General features: G+C 38.9%; 1 protein-coding gene and 1 long non-coding RNA gene across 5 annotated transcripts; one reads left to right on the top strand and one right to left on the bottom strand.

The window, feature by feature from the left end:
* Positions 1-430: 430 nt before the first annotated feature.
* On the top strand, positions 431-6729 carry LOC126974284 (uncharacterized). Of its 3 annotated transcripts, none has more exons than XR_007731498.1 (2): positions 431-491; positions 5789-6729. XR_007731498.1 is itself a non-coding variant. In XM_050821748.1 (2 exons), the coding sequence occupies exons 1-2, from the start codon at positions 4351-4353 to the stop codon at positions 5838-5840; spliced, it is 1116 nt and encodes a 371-aa protein (XP_050677705.1). In that variant the 3' UTR covers positions 5841-6729. The 3 variants fall into 3 exon arrangements, 1 of the variants encoding a protein (XP_050677705.1); XR_007731497.1 differs by having other exon boundaries at positions 466-598; XM_050821748.1 differs by lacking the exon at positions 431-491 and adding an exon at positions 4351-5414.
* On the bottom strand, positions 3229-4310 carry LOC126974298 (uncharacterized). Of its 2 annotated transcripts, none has more exons than XR_007731499.1 (3): positions 4163-4310; positions 3872-4084; positions 3229-3523 (listed from the first exon to the last, which is right to left on the bottom strand). It is a non-coding gene; the product is annotated as an uncharacterized LOC126974298 (long non-coding RNA). The 2 variants fall into 2 exon arrangements; XR_007731500.1 differs by having other exon boundaries at positions 3872-4081; positions 4163-4302.
* Positions 6730-14947: the final 8218 nt, after the last annotated feature.

Raw genomic sequence — 14947 nt, 5'->3', positions numbered from 1 at the left:
GTTCCGCGTCGGAACTCGTATTCAAAAATAGCTCGAGTTTTCGAAGTATCGATCTTTCTTGTCTAAGCTGAATAAAAAATCGTGTGGTGTCGTGGGACACTAGATAGGAATAAAGATCATTATTATAAAAATATTTATTTTACTGATTTACTTAAAAAATGGGCAGTTTCCACTGAATTCCACTGTCTGAAATAATGTATACTTATGTATGCAGGCAAGAAGTTATACTTCTTTGGCGTTACAAAACAAATCCTTAAAATTATTTAATCGTCGTGCTATTCTACGTTTGTAGAAAGAACAATATTGTAAAAAAAATCGTGAAATAAATTATTATATATTAACGAATACGGCTGTATGGGCTTGAACCCTTTGCCTGTTCTTATAATGGATGAAGGAACTTGAAAAAAAATTATTAATGTCAGAAACGTCAGAAAATTTCTGAAAACTTTTATTTTTAGGTGATAAAATTGGTTGACGGGTAGCTATCACGCGTGAGTGAGTTTTAGTTACCACTTTTTTTAAAAAGGCTTTATGTACTGCAGCCTATTGTATAATTGATTGCAGCAGTTTTCTTTTCTGTTATTATACATTTATTTTGGTGAGTGGTCTTAACATTTTAATATAGATATTAGTTCATCATACATCTAACCTAACTAACAGCAACTAACTTCTACACTATGGAGATCTCTCCTCCGGAACCTCCGGATTCACCGGATATTCCTGCTCTCACCGGCTCGAAACGACGGCTAGAAGATAGGTCTTCAGGAAACGCAGCGCCTAAAAAAACAATTATCGATACGGACATGGCTTCTGCCTCTATCCAAAATGTATATAGTGATCCATCGTTAATAATTGGTATCAAACAGTATACAACATTTGATAAAGGACCTTTTTTGATAGACGTCTCCCGTACGGAAGAAGACCCTGCCTCAGGTCTCACTATTAAGCCAATTAAATTCGGCCGGCTTCTCCACAGTCACAAAATTGCTAATATTTGCCCTGACGGAATAAAAAAAGTAGGTAGAAATAAAATTTCAAAAGTATTTAAAACAGCCAAAGATGCCAACAGTTTTCTTGATAACCCACTTTTAGCCGCTAATAAATATACCGCAACAATTCCCAACTATAACATCACCAAGATGGGTATAGTTCGTCAAGTCACAGTGGACCTGTCTATGAATGAGTTTGTGGAGTCGGTTGATCTTCCCACTGGTTGTGGAAAGATTTTAAAGGCTCGCAGACTCAATAGGAAAGTAATTGAGGAGGGTAGAGTGACTTGGGTACCAACCCAAACCATTGTATTAACATTTCAAGGCCAATTGCTTCCGGAAAAAATCTTCCTCTTCCACAATTCCCTCCCCATAGAAACATACCTGTTCCCTAGTATCCAATGCCAGAACTGTTGCCGCTTTGGCCATATAAAAACAGTATGTAGATCTAAGCCAAGGTGCTTCAAATGTGCCCAATCCCATGCTGGTGATACATGTGAGGTTACTGATAAAGATGCTTCAAGAAGTCTATACAAGTATAGACTCTTCTTGTACAGGTCAACATTTTGCCACCAACAAAGCTTGTCCTGAACATGGTAGACAAAATCCATTAAAGCAATCATGTCTCAGGAAAACTTATCTTATGAGGAGGCAGCAAACCGTTGCCCGAAATCAGTAAAGCCTTACTCTGAAATTCTCCTTAATCCCTCATTACCCCATAACTCTTCCTCTCAGCCAGCTCATACCACTCAGCCACCCATTTCTCCTACTGTCAGTTACAGTAACTGTAACACTCCCTTCACGCTCCAGACCCATTTTAAGTAAGTCTTATGATCGTGCTGCTCAGGCTATCATTGCCGATGTTCCTTCATCCTTCCCAAATGGTTCTGCACTATCCCATCAATCCAATTTTTCATCATCAGCGCAGGATGATAACCTCTTGGAGGCTCTCCTGTCCATCATTCTATAACAGTCTAACAATAACAGTCTAAGCTTACCGTCCAACGTTGCCCATCAACTTTCACACATTCTGTCCTTAGTTAATAACCATGGCCCCAGTGTCCATTCTGCAATGAAACACCAGAAGCCTACGTCCTAAAAAACCCAGTCTTACACATCTCATAAATAAATACCTTCCTTCTGCCATCGCCATCTCTGAGACATGGCTGGTCCCTGGTTCACACGTCAGGGTCCCCGGCTATGCATGCCTTAGAGATGATCGAGCAGAAAGTGTTGGTGCGGGTTGCACCTTATTAATAAGACGCACCCTTCCCTTCTCCTCGATTACCCTTCCTAGTCCTCATCCAGGTATAAATATTGTTCCAGCAAAGGTTATGAACATCTCTCTTGTCTCAATCTATGTACCTCAACCTCAGTCAACCATGATTGCTGATATCCTCTTTTTAATTTCATCTATTCCCCCTCCTATTATAATTATGGGAGACTTTAATGCTCATCACACTTCATGGGGCTCAAGCCACAGTGATTATTTTGCCCTCTCTCTGTTAGACATATTTGATGAGTGTGATCTGTGTATTATCAATGATGGCTCTCCTACCCGCAGGGTTTCACCTTCTCAAAATCCCAAAAGTGCAGTTGACCTCACCTTGTGTTCTCCATGTCTGGCTCCTCTCCTTTCTTGGAACATTTTACAAAATTCCTATGGCAGTGACCATTTCCCTATAATCATATCTATCCCTGACAAAGTAATCCCCCCCGAAAACCCTTCCTCATCCTTTAAATATAAATTAATAATATAAAATTGCAGAGTTGCCAGTCACTAACCATCTTAATGTAGTAGATAACTATATGAAATTTACAACCGCTATGATTACTTGTGCTGACAATAACTTCCCTTTGAAGAAACCTATTTTAAATAAAATTTCAACTCCTTGGTGGGATGCTGAGTGCACTGCTGCTGCCAAAGAAAGGAAGTTAGCGGAAAAAAATTATAACAGAAACATGTCACTTTCTAACTTTATTCACTATAAAAAAGTTGCAGCTAAAGCTACATATTTATTTAAAAAAACGAAAAAGCAAGGATGGATTAACTTTTGCCAAAATTTGTCTCCAAGCACTTCATCCTCAATGGTTTGGAAACAAATTAAAAATTTAAAGGTTCATTTTGTGCTCAAGAGCATGATTTAAGTGTGGATTCATCTTTATGGCTGGAATACTTTTCAGATAGAATGTCCCCCCCTTCAGCTCCAAACATGGACTATTTTCCATCCCCTCCAAGCCCTCTACTCATAGTTTAGAGTCTCCTTTCTCTTTTTCTGAACTCCTTCTCGCTTTAGACGGTCTAGCTGATTCTGCTCCTGGCGCAGATGGAATCCCCTATTCTTTCATCAAAAACTCATCAACTACATCCAAGAAATATTACCTAGATATTATAAATAACCTTTTTGATTTTGGGGTCATCCCTCCACCCTGGAAAAATCAGGTAATAATACCAATTCTTAAACCTGGTCAGAATCCATCTGAAGCCACAAGTTATAGACCAATTGCCCTCTCTTCTACTCTTGCAAAAGTTTCTGAAATCATGATAAAACACAGACTTGAGTGGTTTGTTGAAAACAATAATCTCCTTTCCAACTCTCAATATGGTTTCAGAAAGGACAAGAGTTGCCTAGATAGCTTATGTATCCTTACAACTGACATAAGAATAGCACTCCTCAGTAAAGAACACCTTTTGGGAGTTTTCCTTGACATAGAATCTGCATATGATAACGTATCACTTCCTCTACTCAGGAGTAAACTCAACCAGCTGAGTATCCCCGTGAATCTATCTCGTTTCATATGTAACATGTTAATGGAAAGGACAATCACTATCAAAGGTCCATCCTCTTACCTCCCTCCTAAGTCAGTTTGGAAAGGCTTACCTCAAGGCTCAGTCCTTAGTCCCCTTCTCTACAATCTGTATACATATGACCTCAATAGCTCTGTATCCCCCTTCTGCCAAATACTGCAATATGCAGATGATATTGTTCTGTATTCTTCCAACAAGTCCATACAGGATTCATCCAATCAGTTAAATTGTGCACTTGAATATCTTGCTGATTATTTAATGCAACATGGGTTGTCACTATCAACTGCTAAAAGCAAAGTAGTGTTATTTACAAATAAAAGACTTTTTCCTCACATTAAAATTAAAATTTATAATGTTGAGTTACCTGTTGTTACCAATGTTAAATTTCTAGGGATTTGGTTAGATCAAAAATTATCAGGCATAAAGCATTTTGATTATGTCTCACAGAAATGTGAGACAAACATTAATATCCTGCGCTCTGTATCTGGTGTCTGGTGGGGAGCTCACCCCTTCACCCAAAAATTATTGTACAATGCAATCATTCGCAGCCACATGGATTACGGCACTATGTTCTTGATCCCAGGAAATAAAGCAGGTCTGAATAAACTGGACAAAATTCAGGCTAAATGCTTACGCATAATATTAGGAGCCATGAAATCTAGCCCGATTAATGCCATGCAAGTAGAGTGTGTGGAACCTCCCCTTTCACTTCGCCGTCAATTTCTTTCCAATAAATTTTTTCTCAAATTATCTGAATGTTGTGGACATCCCTTGCTTCCAAAATTAGACCAACTATTTGCTTTATACAATAATAATAATATTCCTGAAGACAAAAGACCCTGCATTCTCCACAGTTACTTATTATTCTCTCACCTCTCTTACCCCCTCTTCCAATATTCTAAATTGCCTCTATTTACTATGCCTTTTAGTGCACTCACTTTCCAACCATTTGTAATTTTAAACTTAGGTATAGATAAGTTTTCCATAGAAGCCAATAAAACTTTTTCTCAGATAATGTACTCTGATTTTCAAAATTGGCATAAAATCTACACTGATGCTTCAAAAACAGACATGAGCCCTGTTGGTGCTGCAGCATGGATTCCTTCAACAAGAATTATACTCAGTTACAGCTGCCCATCTATCACTTCTGTTTTCACTGGGGAATCAATTGCCATTCTTGAAGCAATTTTATTTGTTAAGACTCATGGCATGAACAATTCTATTATTCTTTCAGACTCCAAAAGTTGCCTTCAATCAATACTGTCAAATCCATTTAGGTCTAAAAGTAATTTTCCAATTATATTTAAAATAAGGGAATCTTTGAAAGAATGCTATGACCTCAATATTAACATCGTTTTAGCATGGATTCCAGGTCATTCAGGCATTCTTGGTAACGAAAATGCAGATGCCTGTGCGAAGACAGCTATTGCAACAGGTTCCCTCCAATACTCAAAAATTTTCTCCCATGACTTGCGCACCATCCTGAAACCCAAGTTGCATGAGAGTTGGTCCAGCATTTGGCAAGTTTCCAAAAACTCTAAAGGCAAATTTTATGGAGATCTACAACCCGTAATTCCTCAGAAACCTTGGTTCTCGAAATTTAAAATTCCCAACAAGTCAGTGATTTAAACTATTTGTCGTTTACGTTTTAATCATGCTTGTACCCCGGTATTTTTGGCTAAAATAAGAATTAGGGACAATTCCTTGTGTGAATGAGGTCTAGATGAGGGAATGTGGATCATTTATTCTTCAATTGCCCTTTAACACAACCTTCTTTATACAATTTTATACCTCCTGAAATTCCCCGCCCAACTTCCTTTAAATGTCTCCTCTCCCTAGTTTTCACTCCTTTTGTATATATTTTGTGTAAATATATTTGAAATAAATAAGATTAAGTTGTAAATAGCACTAAGTACTTATATCAAATAATTTAAGTAATTATAATTGTGTTTGTCCCTTATAGTCCTAACAGCATGTATATTTGTTTCAGGTATAAGAAAATAAAACTTGTTTCAATCTTAAGCACCGATCAATACCATTAAAATTAGTAAAAGAATACTCTAAGCTTGGTGGTCTACCTTAACGTGACATTGGCAAACTTGTGGTATACCTTCCACAGGAGCCATAGTAGGAAGAATAGAATAGAATTTATTTTTAGGTGTCGCTGTGCAACGTATAGATCAAAGAAGTTAATCTTTAATAACCTCAAAATGGTACTGTAAACGGCATTTTGTTTTGCTTTTATGTCAATGTAATTTTGCAGTTATAAAGCTATTTAAATATGATTTTTAAATATTCGTTTAATGTATTTTGGTTTGATTTGGCCTTGTTACCAATGCTCTAAAAAAATAAAATGTGTCAAAATGTCAATAACTGTTACTTGTCAATTATTCATATAATATAATTAATAACAATCAGCAAGATATTGTCGCATAGTAACGCTTCGACATACTTGAAGAGAGTTACGTTCCGGACGTTTTTTCCCGGTTAGAGTATCCCTCTGCATCGTCCCACAAGGAACTATAACGAATAAAAACAAAACTAGCGACCTGCGAGAAAGCGATGGATTAGAGTCTGTTGGAAATAAGAAAAATTATAAAGATTAGAAGTGAAACAATTAGGAAAAACTTGTTGATACTCTTAAGTACGCTGTAACACAAAAGTTGCAATGGGCAGGTCATGTTGCGAGATTCACGGACAAAAGATGGAATGACAATGGGAAGGACCATCAGGCAAAAGGAAAACAGGATGCCTAAAACAGATGGGTTGATGAAATAATAAAAAAAAACGGTAGGAAAAGAATGGAGAGACTTTATCTCTCCATTCTTTTCCTGAAGAGGGATACATGGAGTAACCTGGAGGAGGAGGAGTCAATGGAGGGACACCCAGAATCAATATACGCGTAGTCTTAAGATAATATGTATGTGAAAATGGTTGGAATAAATAAAGGATTATTATTATTATTTCTTTTATATGTCCGCATATTCCGCACGAAGTAAATGATCCAGTTTCGGTTCAGTCGTTACATGAATACGTTACATTCCGAGAATTCGACAGGTTATTCTAGCAGATATAAATGAAAACAACCAATCACACAGTGCTTGTAATCAATTATTCATTTAAATGATGCATTAATTCAGTTGTCGCAATAATTTCACAGCTCATTTAAATGATTTATGAGTTCTCAAACAGTATGTCGAGTTTGCTTATAATCGCTTAGTCAATGATAGATAAATATTGTATGTTTGAATATATAAAATAATTCTAGTTGAATAGAAGTCTGCTAAATAGATAATATTTTCAAGAAAGATCCTAGTGTCAATATTAAAATAACTGAAAAGAAACCTGTTTTTGATTTGATTTGAGTACATAGATCATCTGACGGTGTGTGATCACCTGACGTTGTATGATCACCTGACGGTATGTGATCACCTGACGGTGTGTGATCATCTGACGGTGACGGATACCGTGGTGAGATTCAACACCAACGATGGTTAAAGTTATTTAATCGATTGTTGTTCACTACGTTCATTCGTGACGTTTTTGAAGAGATAACTTCTAATGGGAGCTTAAACCGCTTCGTAACGTAACGCGTTACGGCGTCAGTGTGTCTGGCTTCCCTTTCTCTCACATACGGCACCAGTAGACAGGCTCCTCCTCTCTCACTCTAACCAATTGTTACTTTTATAGAATTAAATAGTGATACTAATAATGTACATACACTAGATTTTATTAAAAAACTTTCCTTACATTATCATAATAATATATATAAAATTTAAATATTAACCTAAGCTTTTCTCAAGTTAGTCAATTTCAATATTAAATAGCTTAACTTAGATAAGTTTAATTTGTCACAGTTACCAAAAACACTTAATATGCGATTGCAATGAGAAGACCATTAAATAATCATTTAAGGTTTTTGTTACTCTTAACAGAATTCAAACAATAATGAAAAAAAAAAAAACTGTGTAATAAACGACATTGTAAAGAATATAAAATAGGGGCCGGCGAAATCGTTTATTTTGAAAGCAATTTCTAATACAATGAAGATATTTCCGTGTTTTTAGCGGCCTTTAGCGGGGTGTTTTGCAAGTCTAATTGAGTTTAAAGTGTTCATTTGATTTGATTTGGAAAACGAATAACAAAATTACGAAACAATTCGTCAGTTTCTTTATTATCTTAGAATATTTTAGGTTTGACGAACGTATTATTTTCATTTTGTTACTTCAGATTTATTATTTTCTATGAGGTGGTTAACACCTCATTTTAACATCTATGTTATTATTTATTTTAATTGCCTTTATGTAGGGGCTAATGCTTAAACCTTCCATACATTTGGTATAAAATGATTAATGATAAAGTGGAACGATGAGTTATGACAAATAAAACAATTCCTATTAAGTGATGAATGATAACTAACTTTATTTCATTAGGAAAATTAAATGCACGCGTTTATGAATCGCGGCAAATGAAAATGAAAATGCTTACAACAACATTATGTACAGGTAACAATTCGTACATCCTGCGCCTCCCGAAAGAAGGCGAGATTAATCTTAAAAGTCACTTATTTGTTTAAGAAATTATTACTAAGTATGTAACTAATAACGAGACTACGATATGGCGCTGTGTGAAATGAAATAAAATATTTTTGTATATTTTACAAAAATTAACTTTATTATTATGATTATGTTTGGTGACCACTATGCTGTCCAAATACTATTCGTTCGAAAACATATTGAGTAACTTATAGCAACAGTACACACACAAAGATGTACGTGTCGCTACATGCCACCACGATCACATAAATAAAACACAACCTCAAGTTGTTTTGATTGCTCCATCTCCATTTATCTGTGAAACGAATAAAACTATTAGTGCTTCGCTTGTAATAGTTAAATGCATAAAAGCTATTTATTTTCTCAAAATTGATTTCTTTAGAAGTCTTTTTGATGTGATTTCTAATATAGATACTACTACCGCTTCGGAAACAAATGGCGCTCTAAGAGAGAAGAAGCGGCGCAAGAAGTTCTCCAGCATTCTTTTTTTGCGCACTTTTCAATAAAAATATACAATATTGTACAGTCATTTCTATCGCTATAAAAAATCATAATCTAGTCCCAGGATTTACGACAGAGCCATTTTGTTATAAAACGTTTAAATTTATTTATAGATAATGCCTGAACAGTGGCTGGGACTTTATTATAAAAGTGTATACATTTACCCTTAAAGCTATCATGTATCTTATGAAGCCTACTAGAATTAGTTACAAGCAATCCCTTATTTCTAGTGTTATAATAATGAAAATCACTATTAAGAGCAAAAGTTACCGATCCGTTGAGCAATTCACATACAGTTTAGTACTACAACTGTTGAACTCATTTCACAAATAAATCATATTATTATCTGATTTGGTAACTTCACCACAAATGTATTTGGGACACGATCCCTTAGTTCCCAGTGGGCAATAAATAACGTGAAAAGATTTCTACCCTTTTCACGCAACGAATTAAGTTTTAAAACAACTTCCTACCTGAAATACCCCTTACTTAGCTCGATTGTTTCGTTTCATATTTAAACAAATCCTAACATTGCTATTTATTATTATTTCTGGTGTATATTACTTTAACGAATTTTTCCATACTATATTTATTGTAATTTAAATACCTAGTCTTGCCATAAAATATACTAAAACAAAGAAAAAAAAATTCTGTTGTAAATAACACATTACTTTTACAGTTTAATATAAATAAATGTAAAACCAATTTAAATTACAAAAAGATTATTTCATACAGTCCGTTAAAAATTGAGGCCAGATATCAATAGAAGCATGCAGTCTTTCCATGGGAAAATTCTTCACTGCCTATCGTACGGATTGTTTTAGGGACTCCAAATGTTCATGGCGTTTAGAACAAGCAGTACTCTCTTAAACTGACCATAAATCGTAATCCAACTGCCAATCGTACGGATTGCTTTATGGCCTCCAAATGATTTTTTTTTTTGAAAATAAGGGACTAGACGAGCAGGACGTTCAGCTGACGGTAATTGATACACCCTGCCCATTAAAATGCAGTGCCGCTCAAGATGATTGAAAAACCTAAAAATCCTGATCGGCACTACATTGTGCTCGTCACCTTGAGACATAAGATGTCAAGTCTCATTTGCCCAGTAATTTCACTAGCTATGGCGCCCCTCAGACCGAAATACAATAATGTTTACACATTACTGCTTCACGGTAGAAATAGGTGCCGTTGTGGTACTCATAATCTAGTCGGTATCCGGTGCAAAGAACCCTCCCACTAATAATGGCGTTTAGAGCAAGCCGTGCTCTCTAAAACTGACCAAAAATCATAATCCAACGGATTAAGATTGGTACTAGACGACGACCAGTCTTCTTCAGCTCTGGTGAAGTCCGAAACGTTCGTTTTTAAACAAGACTGCGTAGACCGAGCTTTTTTGGCGCTGAGTCTTGCTGGAGGGACGATTCTTAGATATTGAACATGGTGTTGTTAAAGGTCTTCTCTACATTCTCAAGAATGGTATCTTGATACACTTGTACCGATATTTTGATACCTTTTTGACAAGAGTATGGCTCAGTAACTTCTTCATAGAATACCCTACCAAATAATCACTGAAGTCGAATAGTGCCCACGTTGCACTATGTGGACTATTTGGGAAGCTTACTTAGAGCTTTGTTTGTTAAAATGTTGCTCAAGATCTTTCCCGTCACAAACAGAGGAGTTCCCATTGTAATTATTAATAGCTTGATACACATACTATATACCCGGTACATTTAACTAATACCATGCGTATGGAGAGTTTCAAAACTTGAATTTGGCTCCATATCTACTTTGTGTAATGCAATTCAATTCTCTTTATTACCCCACTCCATTTTAATATCGCAAAATATTGTACAATGTATTGGCACTAAAATGAGAAAACAATGAACAATCATATAAAGATGACAGATTCCAAATTCAAATGTAATATTTTGTTTATTTTTAATTGTAACAGTATTTATGGCCAGACTAAATATAGATCTGTGAGTATAAACTCGGTCACTTCGCTTGTTAAAATGTTGCTCTATACTAAAAATTTTCTCGTTAGCGAGTAAAAGTTAGCAGCTGTGACCTCCCTTGCGTAGCGTTTAAGAAGTTGTTTTGATTTAACTACCCTATTTGTTTTTAAATAACCAGTTATATAATGCGTCTCTAATATTCATTTAAATCATCTTTCACTTTCACTTTCGTGATATGGTTCTATGTATTGAATTTTCCGAGATACATTGAGTTGTTTTCAACAGGATTTCATCGAATTGTTTCCATCCCTGCTTTGATCACCATTTCGAACGAATACCATGTGGACGACCGGATCTGTTTTTGTTATAAACCAACACACACACAATTTTAACAGTGGGTGGCTCTTTTGCACAGAAAGCCGGCTAGATTATGGGTACCACAGCGGCGCATATTTCAGCCGTGAAGCAGTAATGTGTAAACATTACTGTGTTTCGCTCTGAAGGGCGCCGTAGCTAGTTAAATTACTGGGCAAATGAGACTTAATATCTAATGTCTCAAGATGACAAGCGCAATTTTAGTGCCGCTCAGAATTTTTGGGTTTTTCAAGAATCCTGAGCGCACTGCATTGCCATTGCAATACCCATTGGTAGGGCGTATCAACTACCATCAGCTGAACGTCCTGCTCGTCTCGTCCCTTATTTTAACGCGTGACCAATTATATTTGTCAATGTGTGCGTCGTCTATCTTGCTGTCTCTCCGTTAGAGATGTTCTTCTCTCTTTCACTCATCTATACGATATTATATTGTGCGCCTGTCCTCTCTCACCTCTTACATATCAAAACAATAATTGTTACTGTCTCCTTCGGAATATATTGATTAAACGTTGCTACCACACAGATTATACTTAAATCACTCTATTTAAAATAAATAAAATTAGGCGAATACTTTGCCGTTAAACATAGGTAATAAAATGTATTTTAGTGGTAACATAAACATTGTGATCACTGTAAATATTATAAATGCGAAAGACCTATTCAAAATATAATGATAAGTGTCAAGAAGTAAGAAAAATCTGTAATCTGCTATTCATGTGAGCCAAGCCCGTAGGAGTTACACACCTATTATAAAAACGAGAATAATAAGACTATAATTTTACTCTAAAATTAAATCATAAATCATCGTTTGATTACATTGTGATAGAAAATTATTGTTAAAAGGCATTAATCGAAAACACGTGCGCGTGAGCCGATCCCTATAAATACGGCCACGCGAGTGTCGGAACTCCAGGAATGTCACGAATGCTCGCATAGTGTACGGACCTATTGTTAAGTCGCGAATCGCTTTTGTGTTCAAGTTTTCTGAGAAAATCTCTGCATAGAAGCACCCGTTGTTGAGGCAACGGAGGGGAGTGTCTGCGCAAGCCGAAGCCGGACCTAACATCACGCATGGTTAGGCCCCCAAGGTCACACGCATACGTCGAAAGAAGAAGCTACGATGGATCCTCTCGAGGAACCACCACCTGGCCCGTCACAAGGCCTAACAACAGAAGATGAGGAAGTCATGAAGACGCAAATCAATGTTGAGGGTACTTTACAAAAAGTGCCCCCCCCTAGCACACCCGCCGCTGACATCCGCGCCGAGAACGCCATACCGCACCAATTATCGCCGACAGCACTTTATGAGCGTGATATCCTCACGCTCTCTCAGTTAATGCTAACTGAGGTGGATGGCCATGTATCTGCGCATCCAGAAGGCCGAACAAGAAGGTACGGAGCTTTTAGTAGACGACCAGGTCGCACTTGAGTTCGCGCAGAAGTCTATCCTTACACTGCCGCCAGTAGCTGCCAAAACGTCGCCGATGCAAATAATCGACGACAACAACCAAACGTCTCGCAAGCGACCTCTGCGACGCTCGACATCACCAGCGCAGCCAACCCGCGGGAAGCAGACAAAAACCGACGTGTCTCCGGTTTCGTCTCGACCGCACACAGAAACACCGAAACCGCAGAGGGTGACTTTCGCCAAGGCGACCGCTGCACGCCCCACGCAACCCTACGTTGCCCGTCCAGCGCCGCCAAGCGCCGCTCGTCCGGCACCGCTCAATGTCGCCAGACTTGCGCCATCCAAGGGCGCCGGGCAAGCACCGATAGCCGCAACCCGCCCATCGCAGCCCAACGCTGCGCTTCCTACGCCACCCGCTTCAGAAACGCAACCCAAGAAGCCTCGGTACCCGCCAGTAGTGATCGAAAGGCTGGAAAACTGGTCTAGCCACTTCAAGATACTGGCGGGAATACTGAATCGACCGCCAAACGGCCGCCCGTATAAAAACGGATTCCGATTCCTGCCGGACGACGAGAATGAGTACAGAATGCTGCAGGCCTATTTCTCGGATCTCGAGAAAGAGACAGGGCTGGAGTGGCATTCATACTCACCACCCGAAGAGAGAAGTGTAAAGGTGGCGATCCGAGGGCTGCCAACGGAGACTTCTACCGAAGAGATCACTGAAGCCTTAAATGCAAAGCAGTTTGACGTTGAGCATATTAAGAACATAAAAGGCAGACAAGGACGTCCCGGCAGTATATTTTACGTGTCACTTAGAAAGACACAAAATATACGGGGTGACTGAATTATTAAATATGCTGGGGATCACCATTGAAGCTTGGCGAGGCAAGATGCCAAAAGTTTCGCCACAGCTCCCACAACTGCCACCGACAGCAGGCGTGTGTGCGCTGTGGAGAGCCTCACAGGGCCATCGAATGCCCTCGCCCAAAGGACGAGGCCGCCACGTGCAGGAACTGTGGCGGACCGCACCCGGCAAACTATAAAGCCTGCCCGGTATTTGTGAAAGAGATGAAAAACAAGCACGGCGGTACGGTACCCGAAACAAGTCAACCTCGGGGGAGAAAGGGCACTGTACTGACCGTGCTATCGACGGTGGAAGAAACGGCTCCGACTTCCCTAATGGCCCCAGCAAATCCATACGGCGGCTCAGTTGATAAGAAGAAGCGAGGCAAAAAGATAAAGTCAAAACCAAACGCAGAGTTATCAGCAAAATCGGCGGAGATGGGGCAGAACGTCAATGTCAATGCTCCAGTCGCTAACAGACGAGGACAGGAACACCCTTAAGAGCTTGAGCCAGCTGATTGAATGAAATAAAAATGGAGGGTAAACTAAAAATAATATACTGGAACGCAAGTACCCTCAGAGGTGAATGCATTTTTACAAGATTATCGAGCTGACATACTGCTTGTCAGCGAAACACACCTGCGGCCTAGTGATAAATTTAAAATACCTAACTATCACATATATAGAAAAGATGAGGTATCGCCGTCGGGACAGGTGTACCGAGGACTAGCAGTATTAGTGCAACGGAGGGTGATACACCAGTTGATACCCGCCACAGAATACGGAACATTCCAAGCATTGGGAATTCTTATCAACGTGGCGGGTAAAATAATGCGTATTCATTCAATTTACAGGCCACCCGGAACAAGCGTAGATAAGATGGAGTTAAGGTCATTATTCGACGGGAACATTCCAACGATAGTGGCAGGCGACCTTAATTCCAAACACACCGCCTGGCACTCAAGCAAGATATGCACGACGGGGCGCATTCTGTACAAGGAGATGGTTGAGGAGCGATATGAAGTCGCAGGCCCTACATCGTGGACCCACTATATGCCTGATGGAAGCGGTGACGTGATCGACCTGGTACTACACAAAGGACTCGACACCGCAATTCCAGAATTGAGCGTACTGCACGAACTCGACTCTGACCACAGACCGGTACTGCTCACTCTGGAATTCCTTCCCAGTACTTCCTCACATCCCCCTGCGAGACGGAAAATCAACTGGGAAGTGTTCCGAAACGAATTGCATATAAGAAGCACAACAGGGCCTGTAACTACAAGCAAAGACGTAGAAAATGAAACCGAGGCACTCACGAACGCCATCCAGCTCTCTCTCAACTCAGCAACGCGCACCTCTAAGCCGGGGAAAAAGCAAGAACAGCTCCCGGCGAAGATACGGATACTAATAAACGATAAGAGAGAGACAAGGAAACTGTGGCAAAACACAAGATGTCCTACAATCAAACGTCGCCTCAACCATCTCATAGAGCAAGTACGCATAGC

This window comes from Leptidea sinapis, chromosome 32 (genome assembly GCF_905404315.1).
Source record: "Leptidea sinapis chromosome 32, ilLepSina1.1, whole genome shotgun sequence".
Taxonomy (NCBI): Eukaryota; Metazoa; Arthropoda; class Insecta; order Lepidoptera; family Pieridae; genus Leptidea; species Leptidea sinapis.
Note: the sequence above shows the minus strand (reverse complement) of the source record. Positions and strands in the feature narration are given on the sequence as shown.